Raw genomic sequence first — 25,402 nt, forward strand, 5'->3', positions numbered from 1 at the left:
AAACACATAATCTAAAACACGTACATACATAAAAACAAAACATAATACCCAGAAGAAGTGTTGTAAAGGTAACTTACCAAGATCACACAATACCTCCCCAGGAGAGAGTTTTGGGGGTGGGTTGTGGAGTTAGGGGACAGCGTTTAAAGAAAAGTTTCGAGTGTGAATGTTTTTAGAGCGTTCCCAAACTCTCCATTCGACAGTCTCACGATTTCCTGTTGTTTTAAAACCCAGTCACCCTTTTATTTAACGTTGCTCTTCCCGATTCTCTTGGACTGGAGATCCCTACAATCCGGGAATGAGACTGAGTTGGGAATAAAATACGCATCTTGAAAGGCATCTCACCTTCGTTATTTTGCCTAGGGAACGCCCTATTTTGTCACACTATACGAGGGATGCATCTGCCTTTCTTAACTGAACCCTTATCTCATAACCGCTCAGTCTGATGAAAACAGAATCGAAGCGTACTCTTGTCCAAAGAACTACAAATCCCAGAAGGCCTTTCGGTCGAGGCGCCTGCGCATCGCGGACTTCTTCCTTTCCCCTCCTCATCAAGGGGAAAGACCCGCCCCGCGGTGCTGTCGCTCGCGCTGGAAGAAGCGGAAGAAGATGGCGCTCACCAGGTGGGTTGTTGATGGGGGTCCTCGATACGGAAGGGTCTGGGAGCACCCACTTTTTTCATTTCTCTGCCCACTGTCTCCGGGCACTGACCTGGCTCGGGACACAGAGCAACGTGGGCCGCGACTACGGCTAGGCACTCCTGCCGGCCTCCGGGGCGACTAGGCCTCACCGAAGCTGGGGTCTTTCCTGAGCTGTTTCCCGGGTTGAGTTCGTTCTCTCACTAGGGCCGAAAGCCTCGGCGTGGTGAATAGTTCTCCTGCCTCAGATGCCAAGGAGCCGCACGTGGTTTTCGCTGGAGCATCATGGGGTTGTGGAGAGCGCTCCGTCCGGTCCACGGCTCAGGCGGACACGGCGGGGGTGTGGAGGGCAGTGGTTTATTTGGGCGAAGTGTAGCGGCGGGAGCTGACTGCCCGGCTTACCGCCGAGTGTCTGCCGAACTCTCGCCTGTGCCCCGGAACAAGGATTCCTGACAAAGGCGGCGGGGAGGGGGGCGCACTGAACAGAGATCTTTAAATTAGTCACGGTGGTGACCACTGTCTACTAATGCGCCGCTGCTCCCTACTTTAACTTTGGACCTTAGAATTTCTTCCGTAGATAGAACCACTTCAGATTTTTGCTGTTCCCAGTTGCCTTGGTAACCGCATGGAAAGTGGTCCCCGCCTTTGAGAAAAAGATGTTTAACTGGGAGATCCCGAAGGGTTACGTAACTCCTGCTAGTCCGCGACCTTGTTGCCCCATCTAAGTAGAAAAACTTTACTAGCGAATGCAAGCAGGAAAAGTTGAGTTGTCAGGGGTGGTTGTAAAGAAAGTAATCGTTTTAGGACATGAGCTTGAGCTCCCTAACACGCTTGATTCTCTTCACACTTGTGTTTCCTGGCTGATGACAGTTATGAGTCCCACAAAATGTTTTATTCAGAAAAGTCTTGGGGGAATTCATTTTGGGTGCCTTGCTCAATCCTAGGGATTGTGTGTATACAAAAAAAGAAATCCAACAGTCTTTGCAGGGAAGATGGGGTACAAGGCATACAGATATGAAATAAAGAATAGCACAGAATACTCACAGTGTAATACTAAGCTTAAGTGCAAAAGAATTAGATTAGATCAATTGAATGGCTGGGGCAGCTGGGTGGCTAAGTTGGTTATGCATCTGCCTTCTGCTCTGGTCCTGGGATTGAGGTTGGGCTCCCTGTTTAAGTGGAGGGTCTGTTTCTCCCTCTCCCTCTGCCTCTCTCTCTCCCTCTCTCTCAAATAAATAAACAAAATCTTTTAGAAAACTAAGTTGAATGGACTAGGGAGGTTGCTTTAGTAAATGTTACAAGCAGCAAACATTTGAGTGCAAAAATTACCAGAGTTAAGAGGAAAGGTGTTGTGGAAAAGGTGGAATTTGAAAAGGACACGGGAAAAATAACAGAGATGTTGTGGGTATTGTGTGCTTAAAATTGCAGTGGCAGAGTGCTGCGTTTAAATGACTACCCTTGGGAACTACATAGTTTTCTGATTTCGTTGAGTTCTGGTTGATTTGATTCCAAGTGAAATGTTCTTTATCTCTAAGATCTACCAAGGATTAGTTAACAGCAGGGACTTGACATACTGATGTGTTACAGTACTGGTGTCACCAGTTACTGTTACAAAAGATTTAAAGTCATACTGATTTAGGTCTCTAAATTCAAGTGTATTGGGGGTTATATATCTAATTATATCACCTGCGTTTAATATGCTTTATTTGGTGAAGGGGAAAGGGTAGACTAAGATGCCTCAGCAGTGGCCCTGTTGATGTTTTGGACTGGATAATTCATTCTGGAATGGGGCTGTCCTATGTATAGTAAGATATTTAGCAGCATCTTTGGCCTCTATCCATTAGATTCCAGTGGCAGCCCCACCCCCACCCCCTTTCCATTCTCTATCACCAAGTCTTGACAATCATAAAGTTTCCAGAAGTTGTCAAATACCTACATTGTAGTTATTTTACCCCCCAGCTGAGATCCACTGAGGTAGACTTTCTGCTTGCGTGTATAGCCTACAGCCCACTGTGTACTCCTTGCCCCTACCCTGCCACTACAGGAATGTGCCTCTTTGTGGGAATGTCATCCTTTACAAGGAACAGCACAGTTAAGACCCTCTGGAAGGCTAGAGTATGTTCAGACCCTAATCCAGGCCAAATTACCTGTTTATTGGATTGTCTGAACTCTTTGCTTTTGTAGGCTGCCTACCTTTTGATCATACTAGTAACCAGTTCTTCCAGCAGAAGGTAAAGAAAAGAGAAAATAAGTGAATACTTGGGCTTCTTTGTAACCGTCTTTGTATCCCTCCTATGTATTGGATATATGCGGTGTACTGAATATAACTATGATAGAAGCTCAGAACTTTTGCCTCCATTCATCCATCCATTCATTCGTCATTCAGTTAGTATTTGTCCAACGTCTACCATGTGCCAAACACTATTCTAGTGCTGGTTTTACAGTATTAAATCAGTCGAGCAAACTCCTTTATTTTCAAAGAGCTTAGATTTTAGGAGACAGACTATATATATATAGGTGTGTGTGTGTGTAAACAAATCAATAATACAATTTCAAGGCACCTGGGTGCCTCAGTCAGTTAAGTGGCTGCCTTCTGTTCAGGTCATTATCCCAGGGTCCTAGGATTGAGTCCCGCATCAGGCTCCTTGCACAGATAGAAGCCTGCTTCTCCCTCTGCCTGCCACTCCCCTCCTTGTGGTTTTTTTCTCTCTTCCTGACAAATAAATAAATAAAATCTTAAAACAAACCAACCAACCACGATTTCAGATAGTAATTACTAGGAATAAGGTAAAGATAAAAGGACAGAGTGACTCGAATGTGTGGGGTGGAGTACTGTTTTGGATGGGTGGTAAGAAAACAGCTGGGGGCAGGTATAATTGAGAAGAGACATGAATACCAAGAAGGAAAGACTAAAAGATCTAGGATGGGGGCCCCTGGCTGGCTTAGTCAGTAGAGCATGTGAGTGTTGATCTTGGGGTTGTAAGTTCAAGCTCCATATTGGGTTTAGAGATTACTCATTAAAATCTTTAAAAATGAATGAATGAACAAGATGGGATTGGGACAGGGAAGAACCATAAGAGACTCTTAATCTCACAAAGCAAACTGAGGGTTGCTGGGGCTGAGGGGTAGGGAGAGGGTGGTTAGGTTATGGACATTGGGGAAGGTATTTGCTATGATAAATGCTGTCAAATGTGTAAGCCTGATGATTCACAGACCTGTACCCCTAGGGCAAATAATACATGTTAATAAAAATAATTTTTTAAAAACAATACATAAAATGAATGATTGAATGAACTGGGGAAAAGTTCATTAAAAAGTTCTATAAAAGCAATATAGGAAAGAATGTTCTTTTTAAAAAAATATTATATTTATTTATGTGACAGAGAGATAGAGCACAAGCAGGCAGAGCGGCAGGCAGAGGGAAAGGGAGAAGCAGGCTCTCCACCGAGCAGGGAGCCTGATGCAGGGCTCGATCCCAGGACCCTAGGATCATGACCTGAGCCAGAGGCAGCATCTTAACTGATTGAGCCACCCAGTCACCCCAGGAAAGAATGTTCTTAAATAAATAGAATATTTTATGGCAGATGCAATAGCAAATGTGAAGATCTTGAGATGGTTGAAGGCCATTGTAGTGACACAAAGATGGTGAATGAAAAGGGCAACATGAATTTAGTTCTCCTACAAACATTTAAGCAGCCCTTGCTGTGAGCTAGACAGTGCCTGGAGAGTTAGGTCCTGCAAGTTGCTCAGTCTAGTGAGAAAAAGAAGGGTAAATGAATAGATGATTCTGATAGAGTGAGGTGGATGTTTTAGTAGTGGTACGTAGGGAGTCTTGTAGGAGCATGGGTGGGGGCAACTAACCCAAGTTGGGGGAGCTCTGAATAATCAAATATGTATTGAACGGTATTTAGACACTGTGCCAAGGGGTTCATAGATTTTCTCATTTAGTACTTAGAGCAACTCTGTGAGGTAGGTAGTCTTTCGATCTGTCTCTACAGATTAGAGACAGGTTCAGAGAGGTAGGTAACTTATTTGGGTTACTACCTGGCATAGGTAGGATTTGAACTCTGGGCTCTTAACCATCACAGTACTCAACTCTAGATCGGATTAGATCCCTCTTATATATGTTGTCATTAGCACTCTGTACTTTTCCTTCATCATTTAATAGAATTTGTAATTACGGATTTGTATGAGGGATTGTCTCTCCTCTGCAAAACTGAAACCTGTCTTTCTCAGTTTATAGTCTCATTGCCTGCCTAGCACAGTACCTGCACCCAAGTGATCAATATTTTGAATAAATAAGTTCTGTTGTTTACTCAGATACGCTTACTAGCCAAGAATCACGAAGAAACCTTAACTTTCCCATTAAATGTATTCATTTATTGGGATCCTTTTATGGTACTTTGGGGTATCGCTAATATTTATCATACTACAAAGTTGCAAAGAATTGTTTGGTAGAAAGGCTACTTTGATTAAAGAATAACAAACTACATCTTTAGAATTTCTGCTTTGAATCTTTGATCTCTTAACTGTTAAATTGCCTTCTAAACTAGATACTTTTGGGAAAACACACTTAAATATGCAACTTGTATTTTCCTTTATCCATCTCTTTGTTACATTCAGTGCTGATCCTTATTTTTTTTGTATTGACACTAAAATGTTAAAAGTAAGAAGCTTAAAAGTAAACCAGTTAAAAATAAGGACTCTGAAAATAGTAAAGACACTAAGGCAACCATATACTGGGGAGTTATCCCTTGGGTAATTGAGGATGCTTCCTTGCTTGTTATAGGAAAGGAAATGTCAAAGTATACTCAGTAGTTTATCTATTACATGAATTATCTATTAATTCTTTTATTCTGGGCACCTAGTCAAACGTTTTTTATTGTATGTCTCAGATACTTATTTCTTACCAGACAAAATAAAATGACTGATATTTCATACTGCCATAAATCATTGAAATGTTTGACCTTCTGCTCAAGGGAAAAGGTATTATGGTAAAAGTCTCTGATGGCCAAATTACAATGATCAAATGTAAGAATTTTTTTTTTAATTCTGACTTTTATCATCTTTGCTTATAGCTTTTTACCTGCACCTACTCAGCTATCTCAGGACCAGCTTGAGGCTGAAGAAAAGGCAAGATCCCAGAGATCGCGACAGACCTCACTGGTCTCCTCCCGAAGAGAACCTCCCCCGTACGGGTACCGGAAGGGCTGGATACCTCGGTTATTAGAGGTAAGTAATTGTGCTGACCCTTGTAGAATAAATTTAAACCCTAGAACTTCTGCATATGAATGCCAGTATGCTAGAAATCCTGGTTGTGAGTTCGTAAGACATATACTCCCCTTAGGGCATTGATCTTTTTCTTCTTATTATCACTGCTTTTTGATCACAAGATTATTGTACCTGCTTATGTGTCTTCTTATGTCCAACTATTAAACTTGTACAAAAGAAACTAACATATCCTCTATAAATACAGCAATTACCGCATATGGAAAATAATGGGAGGAGAAAAGGGAAGAACACATTTATGTTCAGGTGCCTTTCCCTCCCTTCTCCTTGAATGCACAATGCTACTTAACCCTGCAGAGACAGCCTTCCTCTGGGGAAAACTCCAGCAGCATATCTTTTTCTGATTTCCTTCCCATTAAATATAGTGGCAAAAGCACTGGCAAGAAGCTTAAAAGAATAAATAAAAATAAGTGTTTTGCGTCATACCTGTGCTGCTTACTGTTTGTGGGATCCTGGGCAGATCCTGACCTCTCTTCATCTGTTTTCTTGTCTTCAGTTTGAGAATGTTTATATAGGTCTAATATATGGATTAGATACACATTTAAGAAGGTATAAGAGAATTTGATGGAGGCAGTGAGGGAGAAAGAAGAAAATTGGAAAAATCTTTTTAAATCTCTAGCTTGTTCCCAGAAAACAAACTTCTTTGGCAGTACCTGTCCTCTCAGTTACTCTTTATCCTGTACTGCTATTCAGTACATATTCCTTTCCCTGATTCCAGGGCAGAATTCCCATGCTTGACCACCTTCTTCATTCAGGAGGAAAAGCAAATATTTGAGACTTAACTATTTTGCTTCCCCAAGACCACGTCCTCTTTGATCAAGCCTTTTTCTTCTCCATCTCTCAATATTCCTTCTGACTCCTGCAAATTTTCTCCCTCCACTTCCCAAGGAATGTCCCTGCCCTATTAAAATTCTCTGTTCTTATACCATTCATTTTTATACCCACATATTTTCATTTTATGAAATTTGTTACATTCTATCCTTTCATGGTTGTGATTTTTACCTAACAAATGTGGAGGGCATGAGCCCTTGCCTTTTTTTGTGTGTCTCCAAGGGGTGATCCTAGTAAACTAAGTATTCATTGGACTGAAATTTGTTGCTTTGCACCCAACAAGATGCCATCTGTATTCTCAGTCTCTCCCATGTTTAGCATCCCTCCCTACCTACCAGAACACGCTAGAGCCTTGAAGACAAACTCCCAATTAGATCATGTCTTCTAAAAAAATGTCCTTGTTTATTTTTCCTCAGCTCTCCTCTAGACCTTATTAATTCTAACGTGTGAAGGCCAGCCTTACTAAAATTACTATGGGATTGTTGTTATTGCTTTTGTTTTCACTGATGGTGTAATTTGTGAGAAGCAGGACAAAATAAAAGATTATCAAGGAGGTTATAATGCCCTCTTATCTGGGGCCAAAAGGTAGTGATTGGCATTATCACATCATCAGAGAAGGATAGTGCATCTCTTTGGAGGGATGCTGGATATTCTTTGTTTGCCTCTCAACAGATCATAGGGCAGGGGTGGCAGGCATCATTTTACATACAACAGAAATCTCATCCTTATTTCCATTTCAGCATTATGACATTCAGGGACAATTAACTTTTTAAAATCTTACTTGACGAAAGGTTTCATATATCGTGGTAGAACAGAACAGCTTATTTGAAAATCAAACCAAAATGGCCAGCTAATCTGGAAATACTGTGAATGCTTTTGTAGGGGAGTGAACGTTCTGTGGGGAGAGCATTTTGTTCTAGTTTTCAAAGTAAAAGCTATGATTTTCTGGCAAGCTTAATGACTGCATAATGCCACATCCACAGTTCTGAAGTGCTTATTATAGTTCAAGAACCCCAGCAAATCTGAGCATGTGTCACAGTGATGGCCTTGGTACAGGTAGCAACTTTCTTGGGAATGCTGTAACAGTTTTCTGCCCAGTTTATAAGAAAATGTCTCTCTTAGCTTTATTGTTTATTTGTTTTTAAAAATGTCAGAATTTTTCTTCAGCAGGTCAGCATATTGTACCTAGGAAATCACATATTCAAGATCTAATGGAATATTTCTTGAAGGAGAAGCTCTTATAAAAGTTGTTATTTTGGGGGCACCTGGCTGGTCTGTTGGTTAAGCATCTGCCTTTGGCTCAGGTCACGATCCCAAGGTCCTGGGATTAAGCCCTGCATCAGGCTCCTTGCTCACTGGGGAGCCTGCTTCTCCCTCTCCCTCTGTCTTCCTCCCCCCCTACTTGTGTTCTCTCTCACTGTGTCAAATAAATAAAATCTTTTTTTTTTAAGTTGTTATTTTCATAAGGTTTTTTTGGTTGTTTTTTTTTTGTGTGTGTGTCAAACATCCTCTAAGTGTTTGATTTTAATATTTTTTCCTATGTTGTTGTATGTAAGTGATGAATCCCTGAGTAATACTCCTGAAACTAGTATTGCACTGTATGTTAACTAGCTGGAATTTAAATAAAAATTTTTTAAAATATTTTTTCTATCATTTTTTAATAGTATGACTTGACCATTTTTGAACTAAAAGAAGGGAATTTTAGTTCAGTAGAAAATACAAAGTTTTTTGGAGTCATAAGATCTGAGTTCAGGTCCTGCATATGCTAGCTATGACATCTTGGGAAAATCACTTAACTTTGTTAAACTTGAATTTTTTCTATGTGAAAATATGAGGTGTTGAAGAAACACAAGAATTAAATGAGTGTAGGTGTGCCTGGGTGGCTCAGACCTTAAGTGTCTACCTTTGGCTCAAGGCATGATCCCAGGGTCCTGGGATCGAACCCCAGCATCAGGCTCCCTGCTAGGCGGGAAGCCCGATTCTCCCTCTTCCACTCCCCCTACTTGTGTTCCCTCTCTTGCTGTGTCTCTCTCTGTCAAATAAATAAATAAAATCTTTAAAAAAAAAGAAAAAAAGAAGAGGGTGCCTGGGCGATTCAGAGGGTTAAGCCTCTGCCTTCGGCTTGGGTCATGATCTCAGAGTCCTGGGATCGAGGCCTGCATCGGGCTGTCTGTTCAGCGGGGAGCCTGCTTCCCCTCTCTCTCTGCCTGCCTCTCTGCCTACTAGTGATCTCTCTCTCTCTCTCTGTCAAATAAATAAAAATCTTAAGAAAAAAAAGATTTTAAAAAAAGAATTAAAGGAGTGTGGATTATATTTTGTACATTGTAATAAGGTCCTAAGCAAATATTACTAAATTTAACAAAATTATTTAAAAATTATATTTACTATTTCTTTGCTTATTTGATGAGCTACCTTTTTTTGTAATGCTAAACTTCATCAAAAGGCTTTACTTCGGGATGCCTGGGGGCTCAGTTGTTTAAGCATCTGCCTTCAGCTCAGGTCATAATCCCAGGGTCCCAGGATAGAGTCCCACATCGGGCTTCCTACTCTACGGGAGCCTGCTTCTCCCTCTGCCTTGGCCTCTCTTTCTGTCTCTGTCACTGTCTCTTATGAATAAATTTTTTAAAAAAGTCTTTAAAAACAAAAACAGCCTTTACTTAGCTTGTTCTACTTTAGAAGTCTTTGCCCTGTCTTCTAAATAATTATATACAATCACATTAGAAATGTGGTGAACTCATTTCTGGGGCTTTCCTATTCTCTTTATTTGCTTCTCATGGAACACGAATCAATCTGATATTAAAATCTGATTTAAAAAAAAAATTCTTTACGTTTCTGTGCTAGTGTAGCTTCAGTGGTTACCAAGAAAATTACATATACTAAAACTAAAAATCTTTTCCTTGTCCTAAACACTCTGCTTAGTTTCTTAATGTATGTAAATATGTAAAAATCCAGATTTGTTGCCATGGTTTAGAAACCCCTTTCATGATCTGGTGATTTTCTACCCATGCAAGCTTATCACCTGTGTGTCTTCTCCTCTGTCCACAGCAGGCTTCAGCCCCACATTGGGACTTCTTTCCTAGAACATTCCAAGTTCATTCTTGCAGCAAGGCCTTCACGCTATTTGCTCTGCCTAGAAAGTGCTTCCCTTAAATCTTCTCATGCCTGATTCTCCTTATTCAGGCTATACCTCACGTTACTTCTTCACAAAGGCCATCCCTACTGCCCTATTGAAAGTAGCCTGTCTTTGCAGTCCCATTATATTTTCAAAGCATTATCACAAGCGAAAGATTAGGCTTTTTATAAAAATCTTTGCCCACTAGAATATATAACGTACAAGACCAAGGACCTCTGTTTTCTTTATTGCTATATCTCTCGCATCTAGCATAACAACGTCTCAATGATTGTTGAGTGAATGAATGTATCTTGAATCTGAAATTACAATTAAATATTCTTCTTTTCTTTTTAATATATAGGATTTTGGAGATGGAGGTGCTTTTCCAGAGATCCATGTGGCCCAGTATCCACTGGATATGGGGCGAAAGAAAAAAATGTCAAATGCACTGGCCATTCAAGTGGATGCTGAAGGAAAAATTAAATATGATGCAATTGCTCGGCAAGGACAGTCAAAAGACAAGGTAATCCTCTCAATGATAGATATTTTTTGAAGAGGTTTTTTTTGTTTGTTTTTGTTTTATACTGTATAAATGATACATATATGGTCAGTTCGTTTTATAAAAATTAGCAATGAGGGGCACCTGGGTGGCTCAGTTGGTTAAGCTTGATTTCTGCTTAGGTCATGATCTCAGGGTCCTGGGATCAAGCCCCGTGTCGGGCTCCACCGTCAGTGGGAAGTCTGCCTGAGGATGCTCGCTCTCTTTCTCTCCCTCCCCTTCTGCCCCTCCCCTTGCTCGTGCATTCTCATACTCTCTCACAATTAAAAAAAAAAGTAGCAATGAAATATACTTAGGCTAACTGAAGATAGGACTTCATAACAATATGAACAATATATTATTGCAATATATTGCAGTTGCAATATATTAAAGCAATGACTTTAATGACTCCCAAATTGATGAAAACATATGTATTTAGGGTTTTCATCTATTTGTTTAACATTTTAAAAACAATTTGAAATTGTTAAATTTTAATTGTTTAAAGCTCTTTTATAGTATTAACATTTTTTAAATACTAGAAATTTGTTCAAAATCTACAGTTCCAGCCCCCGCAAAAAAGTGAAAATTTAGATTTTGTGTATAGTCTTCTGATTCTTTCTCGTGTACTTACAAAGTACTTACATAGATATCTGATTATTTTAAGAGTTCATTTGAATTACACTAACTTTTTTCTCCCTTAAGTATGAAACTGGCACTTGCTATCTAGATTTATGATGGCCCTGCTTACAAAGTAATCCAAAGACCAAAAATAAAATTTACTTAAAATAATCTCATCACAGAGCAGCTATACTCAGAGCCAAGGAACTGTTTTTAAGAAGACCTAGTTTTTTCCCTTGTAAATAAGTGCTCCACATAAAGGTAGAGATCTCTTTAGAATTGAATATATTGGGAAAAAATACTTGAGAACCTTCAGTACCTGCCCTTTGTCTCACTGTCCTAGAAACATTTTCATTTTACCTTCTAAAGTAACACTGATGACAACCCATCCTCTGCTCCTGTGTCAAGAACTCCTGAGTTCTTAGGGAAAACAGTTACACTGTCATGCACATCTGTGTCTTGGGTTTCAGCTGGGCTCCCTTGGTGTTCCTCCAAGCTCTAACTCCTTCTCTCCATAGCTCAGCTTAACAGGTGACTAGATGACATCTATTTGCATTCAAAGACTAGTGGAAGAAAATTGTCTGCTTTCTTTATCCTGCACTTAGCTTTCTCTCTTGATGTTTCCTTTTGTCTCTCTAAGAAAGCTCATGTATCTAAACCTAATCTTGCCAAGTGTGCTCTTGTGTGTCCTGGATCTCATTCCTTAACCTCTCCTTTACAACAGGTGTGCTCCCGTGTGTCCTGAATTTCATTCCTTAACCTCTCCTTTACAACTTCACTTTTTCTTTATTCTTCTTAACCATGACTTTCATCTCCCCTCCTCTATTGGCTCCTTCCTGTGAGCTTTTATTTCTTTTTTTTAAAGATTTTATTTATTTATTTGACAGAGATCAGAGAGGCAGGCGGGGGTGGGGGGGAGCCAGCTCCCTGCTGAGCAGGGAGCCCGATGTGGGGCTCGATCCCAGGACCCTGAGACCATGACCTGACCCAAAGGCAGAGGCTTAACCCACTGAGCCACCCAGGCGCCCCCTGTGAGCTTTTTAAATACGCTTGCTTTTCTTATCTCATCTTTTGTAAAAAAATTTTTCCCTGACAACCCTCAGGACTCCCTTTCGCTACCACCAAATTTCCACCTAGTTGCCTTCACTTTCCTTCAAGCTTTTTGCTTGTTGTTAACCTGTTCTACTTCTTCACTTTGTTTCATTCTTCATTTCACTGCAATAGAGCCTCATCTCAGCCAGTCTGCGGAGATAAACTCTGGCAAAAGTCTCTCAGACTTTGTTTCTCACAACACCATCTTTTTGACTAATCTAATTTATTCCCTTGGCTAAAATTGCCACTTAGTTTGTTGACTGTTGGATCTATGTCTCCAGCCCAGTTTTCTCTCCTGGGCTCCAGGTCCTTATATCTTAGTGCCTGTGATGGCAGATCTATTAGATTTTCCCAAAGCACTGCTCATCAAACCCAATTAAGTGCATAATTTTCCACTTAATCTACCTTCTCTTATTCTCTGACTTAGCCACTGGCAGTGATATCTTCTGACTGACTATGCTAAAAGTCTGGGAGTTCTTTCTCCCCCATTATTTTATTGATTTTTTAAAAATACACTAATAGTAAGTTCTTACTGTAGAAGGTATCAACAGTACTTAAGTATGTATATACAGTTCTGCCTGTTTCTCCCACTTTACTTCACGAAGGTAAATACTATTACTCTAATGATATCCATCCTTCCAGATCTTTGTTGTGGATTTAGACATTGATGTATACATATTCCCACTTCACATAACACACACAAACATCTTTTTTCTTTTTAACATGAATGAGGTTTTAATATTCATAACTTTCATAGACTTGCTTTTTTTACTTAATATGTTTTGAAGATTTTTTTTTAAGATTTTATTTGTTTATTTGACAGAGATCACAAGTAGGCAGAGAGGCAGGCAGAGAGAGAGGAGGAAGCAGGCTCCCTGCTGAGCAGAGAGCCCAATGCGGGGCTCCATCCCAGGACTCTGGGATCATGACCTGAGCTGAAGGCTTTAACCCACTGAGCCACCCAGCGCCCCTGTTTTGAAGATTTTTATTAGTATATATAGGTCTGCTTATATATAGGTCTGTTTATTTTAGGGAGAAAGTGTGTTCACGTGTAGGGGAGGGGCAGAGGGACGGAGAGAATCTCAAGCATACTCAGCATTGAGCACAGAGCCTGACATGGTAACTCAATATCATGACCTGAGCCAAAACCAAGAGTTAGAGGCTTAACCACTGAGCCACCCAGGTACCCTGGTCTGTTTTATTTTTTTAAAATCTATATAGAGAGGCACCTGGATGGCTCAGTGGGTTAAGCCTCTGCCTTTGGCTCAGGTCATGATCTCTGGGTCCTGGGATCGAACCCTGCATTGTGCTCTCCGCTCAGCAGGGAGCCTGCTTCTCCCCCTCCCCCGCCTGCCTCTCTGCCTACTTGTGATCTCTCGCTCTCTCAAATAAATAAATGAAATCTTCAAAAAAAAAAAAATAAATAAAAATCTATATAGAATTCTGTGGTGTGCTTGGGTTTATATTTTTATTTTTAAGCATTGGTGGTTTCAGAAATAAAAAAAGCATTGGTTTCTCGTTCTTTAGTTTTCAGACAGTGCTTTTTGTAAGATCCATATACAAATACCTTTTGGACTTGAATATTTGTGTAAAATAGATTCTTAGTGGACTTACGGGGTCAAAGGATATTCAGATGTCAAATGTGACACATAAAGCTATGTGTTCTCTAAAAAGACTTTGCCGAACACATTCCATTTTATTTTGTTTATTTAGCTCTCCATCTGTTTAGTCACCATGATTTATCTTCTTAACACTTTTCAGCTATGTACCCTTCTCTGCTACTTAATTCAGGCCCTTATCGTTTCTTGCTTTATTTACCACAGCAGAGTCTTAACCCATCTCCTTGGCATTTGTTTTGCCTGCCTAGGAAAACAAATTCATCTTTGTTTGTTTGTTTCACCTTCTCTTTCTCTCTCCTCCACATACACACGTGCACAAGTATGCACACTTAGAATCTTTCCATGACCTTAAGGGTAAACAGCCAATGTCCTTATGGCACACTTGACCACTTCCCTACCTTTCTAACCTAGTCTCAACTCCCATGACCAGAATACTGAAATCCAAAAGTCAAAAAGTCCAGTTTTAGCCATTCTGTTTATTTTCAGTACAAAGTAATCACCATTGTGAGTGGTTGTTAAAGAAGAAAAAACTTTCATGGTGCCCAGCTAGCTCAGTCAGTGGAGCATGTGACTGTTGATCGTGGGGTTATGAGTTCGAGCCCCTACATTGGATGTAGAGATATCTTAAAACTTTTTTTTAGTCTTTAAAAAAAGAAGAAGAAGAAAAAGCTTTCAGGCATTTTCTTTGAAGATCTGCTATGAGGAACTACTGGCAGCTCCCCTAATATGGCACATTCTCTCTTACCATGGGAACTTCCCATGGATGCCCTCCTGTGCATGGGAAAGCCCTCCCCATATTCTTTGATGAAATTCTACTGCTTTCAAACTGCAGCTCGCTCTTCACTGTTTCAGGGTACTCCTCCTAATCTTCCTTGGCTAAATAGGGTTTCCTTTCTTCTTCTTCCCTGTGTTTATCATAGCAGTCATCACCTTTTGCTTTACTTCACCACTATCTATGTCATTTGACTATAAGCTCTATGAAGACAGAAAATATATCTTCAGGATTCCTCTTTGTCACCTTTGTGCCTGATAGCTTGGCACACAGACATTTGTCAGTGATTCTTGGAGAAATGATAGCAGTTTTCATTGAATAACAGAGCCAGTAGGGAAGCATAATTCATTCCTGCGAAAGGAAGAAATAGGTCTCTATACAGCAGGACATACAATGTCTCTGTGCCATGGAGGCCTTCATTGGGGTTTAGCTGCCTTTGTTTTGACACATCTCTCATTCTTTGGAATAATCGCTATTCTTTATTGGTATGGACTGCCTCTCCTCTCATTGGTTGGGAGAAGGCAACACTTTAGGACAAAAGTTTGGTATTGACAGGTTGATAATTTTGAATGTCTACCATTTTAGCCCAATTTTGCATTAAATTTTAATATTGGAAACCACAAATTTTCTGATTCCCAGAGAATGTCTGAAAGTTTTTTTTCTTTCTTTCCTTTCTCTAACAACCATGTATGTTGGTGATTATTTTGGTTTGAAAGTGGAATGGAGTTAGAGTGTTAAAAGTGTTAGAACTGTTTATTTTTAGATTTCTGTATTCTGCCCAAAAAGGTCTCTAAAATAATGTTCCTTTGTACATGTTTGTCTGTAATGCAGCCATTACTGATGAATCCAAAACTAATATTCTATAGAGGTACCACTCAGAGGTTCAACCCTGACCCTAACCCTAATCCTTTTTTTTTTTTTTTAATTAACATATAATGTATTATTAGCCCCAGGGGTACAGGTCTGTGAATCGCCAGGTTTACACACTTCACAGCACTCACCATAGCACATACCCTCCCCAATGTCCATAACCCAACCCCTAACCCTAATCCTAATGGAGGAAGCTGTGCATGTGTCAGGACAGGACGTATATAGGAATTCTCTGTACCTTACTGTTAATTTTGCTGTGAACCTAAAACTCTAAAAACATAGTTTTTAAACACACACCCACACACAGTGAAGATTTTTTTTAACAGAATGAGCAAGGCGCTGAATTAATTCAGGAGGAAGATAGAATAGAGTGGCTATTTGGACTGTTCTAACATTGTTCCTGGTAGATATGTTTCCTTGCTGGACTTTATGCCCTGGAATATACATTTGAGCTTCTTACACAGATTTAATAAATAAGTATTTTAATTTTTTAAAAAAGTGGATGGGTTAATGCATGAAATTTTTGAATGGATGTAATAATTCAACATTAACTGAGTACATGTTGGCAAATAGATAGGGAGGAGGGGACACTTCTTGATTGTTTGGTACTGTCTTGAGCATTGTATAATGTTTAACATGACTGCCACTACCTATTAAATGCCTGTAGTGCCTTGGAGGTGGCAGCAATGCCCTATTTTAAAACCACTGATTGTCCTGTTTTGGCTACTAAATGTGGCTCTAAAATGGGGCTTTAAAAATTCAATATCATTCAGGAGGCTGGTGTTCAGAGTCTTTGGCATAAGATGAAAACAGCTTATTGGATTATTGAATTTGTTTTAGAGTGCAAAGATTTCTGATTTATATCAGAAGGATCTGGTTTTCTTCAGAAACGTGAGACTTCTCACTGAAATATTAATAGTGAAAGGTCAAGAATGGTAAATGCTAGCCCTAGGTGTAAGAGATGAAGAAAAAAGGCAAGATAACAAGGGATAATATTCTAGGGCAAGTCTAAGGCCATAGATCTCTCTACATGTAAAATAAATACTGTATACACAAGACTTACAGTAATACAAATTTGGTAGGGAAAAACATTTCTTTAATTAAATTTTGATGGAACTAAATCCTTTTTTTTCCCCCCGATTGTGACTTGAGTGATAAATCTTAAAATAAAAGGCCTTGATGTTTACGTTTTTCCTTCTGAAATAGTTCTGTGGGAAATGTTACATACATGATATTACCTAAACGAATGCCTTCAACCCCTTTTTACCCCCAAAAAAACAACTCACAGCAACTTTAAACTGACCCCAGGATAAATTGTATTTGCCTTGTTCATATGATTTCACAAACAAGTTAAGTCTAAAGATGGTGTTTTCTTTTTACCCCCCAAGTGCTGAATATGTTGAACATTTATCCTGTCGAGTCAGTCCAGTTCTTTGCCAGTTTTCAGTAATAAAACAAAGTTTCACAGATGACTTATGGCTTCGTCTTGTTCACACAGCTCATTTATGCTCCTCATACCTTCTAGAATATATTGTATTTTTCAGATAACCCTCCCTAGCCCCTTTGCCTCCTGGGGTATACTGAGCTTCTTTAGCACATTTAGTTCTCAAGCAATAAAAATTTGGGGTTTTATAGTTAATCACCATGGAGGAATCTTGCTCTTCAGACGTCCTTCACTCAGCTTTTGAGATGCTAGAATCTTACTGATGCTCATTTAAAGGGTTATTAACTTTGGAATACCCAAATAAGAAGCAGCAAATGGCTCTTGTATGCTAAATTACTATTGAGACTTTGTTGAGTGTGTATGTCTACCAGGGAGCCATTTACTTGGAATCCCTTCCTGTATGATTGCTGTGTAAAAGTAATTAACTCTTCATAGTCTAGATATTATTTTCTAGAGTACTGTTATATAATTTTAAACTGATGTGGTATAGATTTTTCCGTCTTGAAAAGAAGTTAAGACTTTTGAGGTCAGTTAGTAGCTGTGTGATCTTAATGTACTGAGCCTCACTATTGTCCCCAGAGTGACTTTAAGGTCCCTTCCAAATGAACACTGAGAGGTTAGTGACACTAGCAGCTCACCTATCAGCGGTCATGTTTTGTGGTAAACTATATACACTTTCTTGCCTGATCTCTGTCTCATTCCTGAGAAAAACAAGCTAGAGAGTTCTCTGTAAGTCATGAGATTTTTTTTTCTGGGATAGAGAACATTCTGCGGGGCCTACAGTATCATCACCTTTAGCATAGAAATGAGCGTCTCTAAAATTCTTATATTCGGGACGCCTGGGTAGCTCAGTTGGTTAAGCCGCTGCTTTCGGCTCAGGTCCTGGTCCCAGCGGCCTGGGATCGAGTCCCACGTCGGGCTCCTTGCTCGGCGGGGAGCCTGCTTCTCCCTCTGCCTCTGCCTGCCATTCTGTCTGCCTGTGCTCGCTCTCTCTCCCTCTCTCTCTCTCTGGAAAAAAATAAAATAAAATAAAATAAAATAAAATAAAATAAAAAGTAAAAAAAAATAAAATAAAATTCTTATATTCATTAATTTGTACCAAAAAATGTTGACTTGAATGCCTCCTGTGGACCAGGCATTGTTACAAGCCCTGGAGATACTTGAATGAATAAGAGATTGCTCATTGGTAACATAGATATAATCATATATGTATACATCATATACATATCATATACATATACATGTACATAACCTCAGGATTGAGAGAAAAATTCAGGTATTTAATATATATAAAGCAAAAGAATAGTGGCACAAAAGAAGTGCTTAATAAGTTTTAGCTATTATTACGTTAATAGAGATACAGATGAGCAAGTAAAGTGGAAAATAATTTCATACTCTGAGCAATGCTTTGAAAACAGTAATTGGAGTGCTGTGACACTGAGTGATGGGGTGGGGAGGGGTTGCTGCTTTATCAAGAATGGTCAGGAGAGGCCTCATCATTTGCATTCATGACCTTTGAAATGAGTGTCCTAGCTTGAAAACTCACATGAAGAACAAGGAGCACTACTTTCAAGGGCCAGAATTCGGGGGAAAAGCATGTTGTGCTAAAAAAAAAAAAAAAACAGGAAGAACTAATGTGATTGAAGCATAATGAATGAGGAAGTGAGAGGTACAGGGGGAGATTAAAGCTGTAGACAAAGCCAGGTCAGGTTGTACAGGCCAGGAAGTATTTTTTGCTCTGTTGTTTGGAATAAGAATTAAGAATAGCCTGCATTTCCTTTAAGCTATTTTTTTTTAAATTGAGATTTTATTTATTTATTTATGAGAGAGACTGAGAGTAGAAGCGGAGGGCAGGGAGGAAGGGAATAGCAAGCAGACTCTGCACTGAGCTTGGAGCCTCACACGGGGATTGATCTCACCCCTCTGAGATCATGAAATGAACTGAAATCAAGAGTCAGATGCTTAACCAACTGAGCCACCCAGGCACCCCTTATTTAAGCTATTTGTAAGGAATGTCATGGTAGAATACATTTGTTGATATAAGACTTTGGCTCATCGTAGTAATTTTTGAAGGTCTTAAGTACCTGGGAATTTGGTTTTATTTCATATCCATCAGTTGTTCTTTCTTTATATGTATCAAAAATTCCTGACTCAAGCAGCAAAATCTAGAATGCTGTTTATTTGCTGAATTTCCAGTACCTCTTTTTTTCTATGGTCTGCCATGTAAGGTTTTATGAAAGTATTCAGAAAGTGTAGATGGACACAAAAGTAAGTAGTACTCTTTGTTGTGGTTCTACCACATCAGCGTCAGCCTCATAGAAACATGGTGAGCCCAATAGAAACAATAGCCATCCTAAATATAGGCAATGAGTGTAAAATACGCTATGTATATAGACTGGGTTTTATTTTTCCTCTTTTTTTTCCCTCACAGAAGGAAGTATTCTGGGTTTTTTGACCATGGCACATGTTCATTTTCTTAGTCTGTGAATAGAGTTGATGCCAGAAAAGACAAACATAAGTAGGGTGAGGTCAATGAAATTTTCTAGGCCCAGTGAATTTAGAAATTATTTGGAAACCTGACTTAAATTCTGATGAGCTTGTAATCCAGGATAATGGTACTATAGGCAATTTATATCATCATTAATTTCAAGTCTTAGCCTCAAAAATAGGGATCACTGATGCATAAGATTTTGTTGGCACAATTTATTTGGATACTGACTTGATTAGAAGATCTCAAATAATTTAAATACATGAGGTCAAAGGAAAATTATTAACTTTCATAGCCAGGGCAGTAATTTGTGTATATATTTTAAGCTTCCTTGGTTTTAAAATCTAAAAGACAAAATCAGTGTCCTAAATTTATAAGTGTGCTGACTTCTGAAATGATTTAATGAGGTTGCTTCTTTTCATTCTCTGCTTTTCTTGAGCCTGCTTGTGTTTGAATGTTTTAGGTCATTTATAGCAAGTATACTGACCTGGTTCCCAAGGAAGTCATGAATGCAGATGACCCAGACCTGCAAAGACCTGATGAAGAAGCCATTAAAGAGGTAATAAGGCATTGAAATTAAGTATTTTAGATAACTTTCTACATCTTTATTAACTTCCAGACACTCAGTATGGTATTTCTTATTTCAGATAACAGAAAAGACAAGGGTAGCCTTAGAAAAATCTGTATCACAGAAGGTTGCTGCCGCCATGCCAGTTCGAGCTGCTGATAAACTGGCTCCAGCTCAGTATATTCGGTAAGATCCTGCCTGGAAGGCTTCGTTTCATGTCGGACTTGATGGGGATTAGGGGTCCTGGTGTTCTTTCACTGTCCTACTTAGTAATGTTTTAATGTCATTTTTTTTGGAATAGTGACCTGAAGTCTGTTGACTCTATGCAGACTATTGAAAGCAGAAGAATTTTTTAAAGATATCTAGTAAAAGATACTATTAGGTTATTTTCAAAATATATTTTTTTGTTTTTAGAAATTAATAGTTACTTACAGCATAAGATCCAAACCACAGATATTGCTTATAGTTTCCCATTTGTATATAATAGGCTTTATATAACATATATTTATGTAATATTTATATAATGGTATAAACAGTATATTAATAATATAATTTATTATGTAATAGTAGTTATATAACATGTAATAATAGTATCATAACAGGATATTAATAGTGTACTGATACCATTTATGTAATAATAGGCATCTTTAAAATACTTACAAATTTTGAGGGATTTCATTCAACTTAAATCCTTGTGTAGAGAGATGATTCACACGTAGGTATTATAGGAAAAATGAGAGCTTGTAGGTTGCTACTATTATTTTTTTCTGTTTTACAACCTGTGATTAGTCAAGAACTACTAATTCTAAGCTGCCTGCTGAGAACATTATGGGGCGTTCCTTCTGCACATGCAAACTTACAAAATAGGTACCATTTTCTAGACCTCTTATCAGTGAAATTGAACACTGTGCCTTCCATGGTGGAAAATGGACAGGGATGGATTATTTGCGAACTCATATGATTCATTTACATTTTGCTTAAAACTCATTATTGCTGTTCTCTTATTTTCCATTACTGTCTGCTCTGCCTAAGTATTTTGCAACTTTCTATTAATACTTTATGAAAGGAATTAACAGTATAGTCTAGCTTAGCATTATAACAGAAGAAAAATACCTATTGAGCTTGAACTAGTTACACCTTTAGTTTCATCTGCATTCTTCAGATACACACCATCTCAACAAGGAGTGGCTTTCAATTCTGGAGCTAAACAGAGAGTTATTCGGATGGTGGAAATGCAGAAAGACCCAATGGAGCCTCCAAGGTTCAAGTAAGTAGGTAGCGTCGTGAGAATAAAACACCCTTCTTCTTCTTCTTCTTCTTCTTTTTTAAGATTTTATTTATTCATTTGGGAGAGAGAAAGGGTATAAGCAAGGGGAGAGACAACGGGAGAGAGAAAAGCAGACTCCATGCTGAGCTGGGAGACTGACATGGGGCTCAGTCCCAGGATGTGGAGATCATGACCCAACCACAAGGCAGAGGCTCAACCATCTAAGCCACCCAGGCATCCCAATAAAACCCTGTTCTTAAAAAAGATATGAGAGGAACAAAATATCTCAAATGTCCATCAGTAAGTGAGGATAAATAAATTCTGACACTTAATTATAAATGGAGTACTATTGATATTAAAGCAACTGTTTTAATTAATCAATTTAATAAAAAAGAGTAAATGTTGAATACATTAAATAGTATGGATAAATCTCAGAATTATTATGCTGAGTGAGAGAAACCAGACAAAAATAAGTACATTCTGTATGATTCTAATTATATAAAACTCCAGAAAATGCAAACTAATCCGTAGTGACAGGAGATAGATCAGTGCCTGTGGTGAAGGAGGGGAGGACAGAGGGGATGAGGGGAACAAGAGGAATAGGCAGGGAACACGCAGAAACTTGGAGGTGATAAGTATGTTCACTATCTTGATTGTGATGATAAGCTTCCCGGATGTATACTGTGTCAGACTTAAACATGCATAGTTAATTGCATGTCAGTTGTACCTCAGTAAAGCTGTATTAAAAAAAAGGGACACCTGAGTGGCTGAGTCAGTAAAGCATTCAACTCTTGATGTTGGCTTGGGTCGTGATCTCAGGGTCCTGGGATTGAGCCCCATGTCAAGCTCTGCACTGGGTGTGGAGGCTGTGTCAGATTCTCTCTCTCCCTCTGCCCCTCCCCCCACTTCAAAAAAATAAAAATAGGAGTGCCTCCGTGGCTTACTCGGTTAGGCATCTGACGTTTGATTTCGGCTCCAGTCATGATCTCAGGGCTGTGAGATCAAACCCCACATCGGGCTCCATAGAGCATGGAGTCTGCTTGAGATTCTCTTTCTCCCTCTCCTCCATCCTTCTCCACTCCCTCTCTTAAAAAATAAAAAGAAAAAAAAGGTAGGGATACCTTGCTGGCTCATTTGGTAGAACATGTGAGTCTTGACGTTGGGGTCATGAGTTCAAGCCCGACTTGGGTGTGGAGCTTTCATTAAAAAAACAAAAGTATATTACACTATGAAATGATAATGATATTTTTAAGGTGAGCTGGATAGTAATGATGACAAGGTAGCCTGTGTTTTAACAGTTGTGGAAGCTGAGTGACCGAGGTATGATAGATGAACATTCATTATATACTCTATTTATAAAAATATATAAAAATGGGAAGGGGAAACTTGAAACATAGTAACCAAAATGGAAAAATGTCTAACACCCTCTGGTTGTGCTTTAATTTATCCTTCAGAATCAATAAGAAGATTCCCCGAGGACCACCTTCTCCTCCTGCACCTGTCATGCATTCTCCTAGCCGAAAGGTGATCTTTACTATAGTCTAACATCTTTTTTTATACTCATGATTATTAATTTTATAAATAACCTCCTATAGAACAAAGTCTAGATGCCTATACAGGTACATTTTGTCACACTGTTTTTTAGATTTGATTTTCAAGATCAAAGTGTGTAGTTCCAGAGTGCTTATGAGAATGTGTGTAAAATGTTAGCCATTAGTTTTCAGTTACTAGCCTAACCTCTCCTTTAAATGGAATGAGCAGGGTCTGCTATTTGACAAGCAGGATATTATAATTAGAGAAGGTGAGGAATTAATAGGCCTCTGATAATCTCAGTGCCATTTTTAGGTATGATTTATTATCCAACTAAAAGAGCAAATTTTCATCTTAAAGAAGTCTTGTCACTTTATTTTTTTAATAGACCAATTCTTTATTTTTTAAAAGATTTATTTATTTTAGAGAATGAATGCATGAACGGGGGAGAGGCAGAGGCAGAGAGAGAAGGAAAGACAGTCCCCAGCAGATTCTCCACTTAGCGCAGAGCCCAATGCAGGGCTTGATCCTGCAACCCTAAGACCATGACCTGAACCAAAACCAAGAGTTACACACTCAACTGACTGAGCCACCCAGGTGCTTCTCACATCACTTTTACATATGGAAAAATACTAACTAGCATTTATAATTGTCAAAAATAGATTTATAGATTATTTTCCATTTTTTATATTAAAGTTATTACTAGAGTCCATGATATGGAAACATAATATATAGTGCTACCAAACAAATGGAATTTTGACATTTGACTAAATCTGTTCACATATTTAATCTGTTAATCTGTTCATTAACCTGTCTTTGAAGAGAAGATTGCACTTGGGTTTCTAGCTGGACTACAAATCCAAAAATGTCTCTTTTGTTCTGTCATTCACTCAGATGACTGTGAAGGAGCAACAAGAGTGGAAGATTCCTCCTTGTATTTCAAACTGGAAAAATGCAAAGGTAATTAAGTTTCATAAAATCAGTCTCCTACGATTAGAACCTACTAGAAAACAGGAAAGAGTTTTAGCCTCAGAAACTTTAATTAAATCCTCAGCATCTCATTTAGCTGAATGTTTTCAAAAAGGAACACCCAACTTACGTAACTTTCTTTTTTTAATGTAATGGAAGCGTAGTGTTCCAGTCACATGAATTCCGTGTAGATTCTTTTGGTGAACTGTAGTTATCAGAAGCATGTAGAGAAGGGATAGGTAGAATAAAGTAACATAGCAATGAATGATAGTATTCAGAAGATTTAGAAATTGGTATCTAAAATTATTTCTTAAAGAAACCAGTTTATATGATGACAAAATAGTAAATGTTTGGATATATTCAGTGCTTTAATTTTTAAACATTTTTTTCTGTTTATAACAGGGTATGCATAAGCTATTTAAATTCTTCATATCTCTAAGCACCAAATGCTTCGAGTTACGAAGTATCTGTAAAATATGTATCTGTATCCGTATCAGTATCTGTAATGTAAAATACATTTTCTTTTCTTTTTCTTTTTAATTTCATTTATTTGAGAGAAAGAGAGAGCACGCAAGCTGGGTAGGAGCAGCGGGAGAGGGACAAACAGACTCTACCCAAGTGCAGAGCCCAACAAAGGGCTCAATCCCAGGACCCTGAAATCATGACCTGAGCTGAAACCAAGAGTTGGATGCTTAACTGACTGAGCCATCCAGGCACCCCTGAAATATATTTTCTAATCACTGTTTCCCCATTTCCCCCAATTTGTGTTTCATAGTTCTATTTTTAATGGGTGAAGAAGGCCATTTTAATTTGTAGGTAAATGTAAATTCTTTCTTTTTTTTTTTTTTTAAGATTTTATTTATTTATTTGACAGAGAGAGATCACAAGTAGGTAGAGAGGCAGGCAGGGAGTGGGGAGGGGGAAGCAGGCTCTCCACTGAGCAGAGAGCCCGATGCGGGGCTCAATACCAGGACCCTGAGATCATGACCTGAGCTGAAGGCAGAGGCCTAACCCACTGAGCCACCCAGGCGCCCTGTAAATTATTTTTTAGGGGGAAATTATGCACTCATTCTATAACGAAAAAATTATCGGGTGGTCCAGTTTGACTTGTTAATGTGCACATAACTATGTGGTATCTTAAACTGATTCTGTAACACTTCCCTGTATTAGGAGTAAAGGCTGTGGACAAGAGGTCAACATTTGGGAGTGTAGTCATAAATCTGAAAAAATAAAGCCGAGCCTGAAATGTCCTGGATGTTCAAGCATATTCCTCAAGTTATGGAGGAAAATAGGATGCAAAATTTCAGAACACAGATTCTCAATTTTTTGTCAAATTTCATCTTTTTTCCATTTACTAAAACGTATGGTATTCTAAGAATCTTGATTAGTCATTACAACAGTACTGTGCATTAAACTACCTATAGATACTCTGATTTTAGTGACTTGTTCCACTTTTGTATGACTGTTCTATTACTTGAGGCACAACTGCTTAGCTATTTGATAGTGATTTCCTTTTATTGTAACTCAAAATTAGTGACATGAGACTCTTCTCAGAGCTTGGGCTCTGATATCACACTACCCAAGTTTAAATTTTAGCTCATCCATTTATTAACTGTGTGCCCTTGGGGACATTACCTAAGCTCCCTACCACGGTAGTAGCATCTGTGAAATGGAAACACAATGTTACCAGCCTTCCAGAGTTACTATGAAGTTAAACAGGACCACACATGTGAAGTGCTTTTAAAATTGGCCTCCAT

At 38.8% G+C, this 25,402-nt stretch overlaps 1 protein-coding gene across 1 annotated transcript in view; it reads left to right on the top strand.

Annotated features, from left to right (window-relative positions):
• The first annotated feature begins 517 nt into the window (after window positions 1–517).
• SNW1 (SNW domain containing 1) overlaps window positions 518–25,402 on the top strand; it is a 34,366-nt gene continuing 9,481 nt past the window's right edge. The window contains exons 1-8 of the mRNA XM_032344806.1: window positions 518–623; window positions 5,717–5,870; window positions 10,232–10,393; window positions 19,775–19,870; window positions 19,959–20,065; window positions 21,042–21,146; window positions 22,601–22,670; window positions 23,571–23,636. Of these exons, the coding sequence (XP_032200697.1) occupies window positions 610–623; window positions 5,717–5,870; window positions 10,232–10,393; window positions 19,775–19,870; window positions 19,959–20,065; window positions 21,042–21,146; window positions 22,601–22,670; window positions 23,571–23,636 (774 nt within the window). The 5' untranslated portion in view covers window positions 518–609. The remainder of the gene's footprint in view (window positions 624–5,716; window positions 5,871–10,231; window positions 10,394–19,774; window positions 19,871–19,958; window positions 20,066–21,041; window positions 21,147–22,600; window positions 22,671–23,570; window positions 23,637–25,402) is intronic.

This window comes from Mustela erminea, chromosome 5 (genome assembly GCF_009829155.1).
Source record: "Mustela erminea isolate mMusErm1 chromosome 5, mMusErm1.Pri, whole genome shotgun sequence".
Taxonomy (NCBI): Eukaryota; Metazoa; Chordata; class Mammalia; order Carnivora; family Mustelidae; genus Mustela; species Mustela erminea.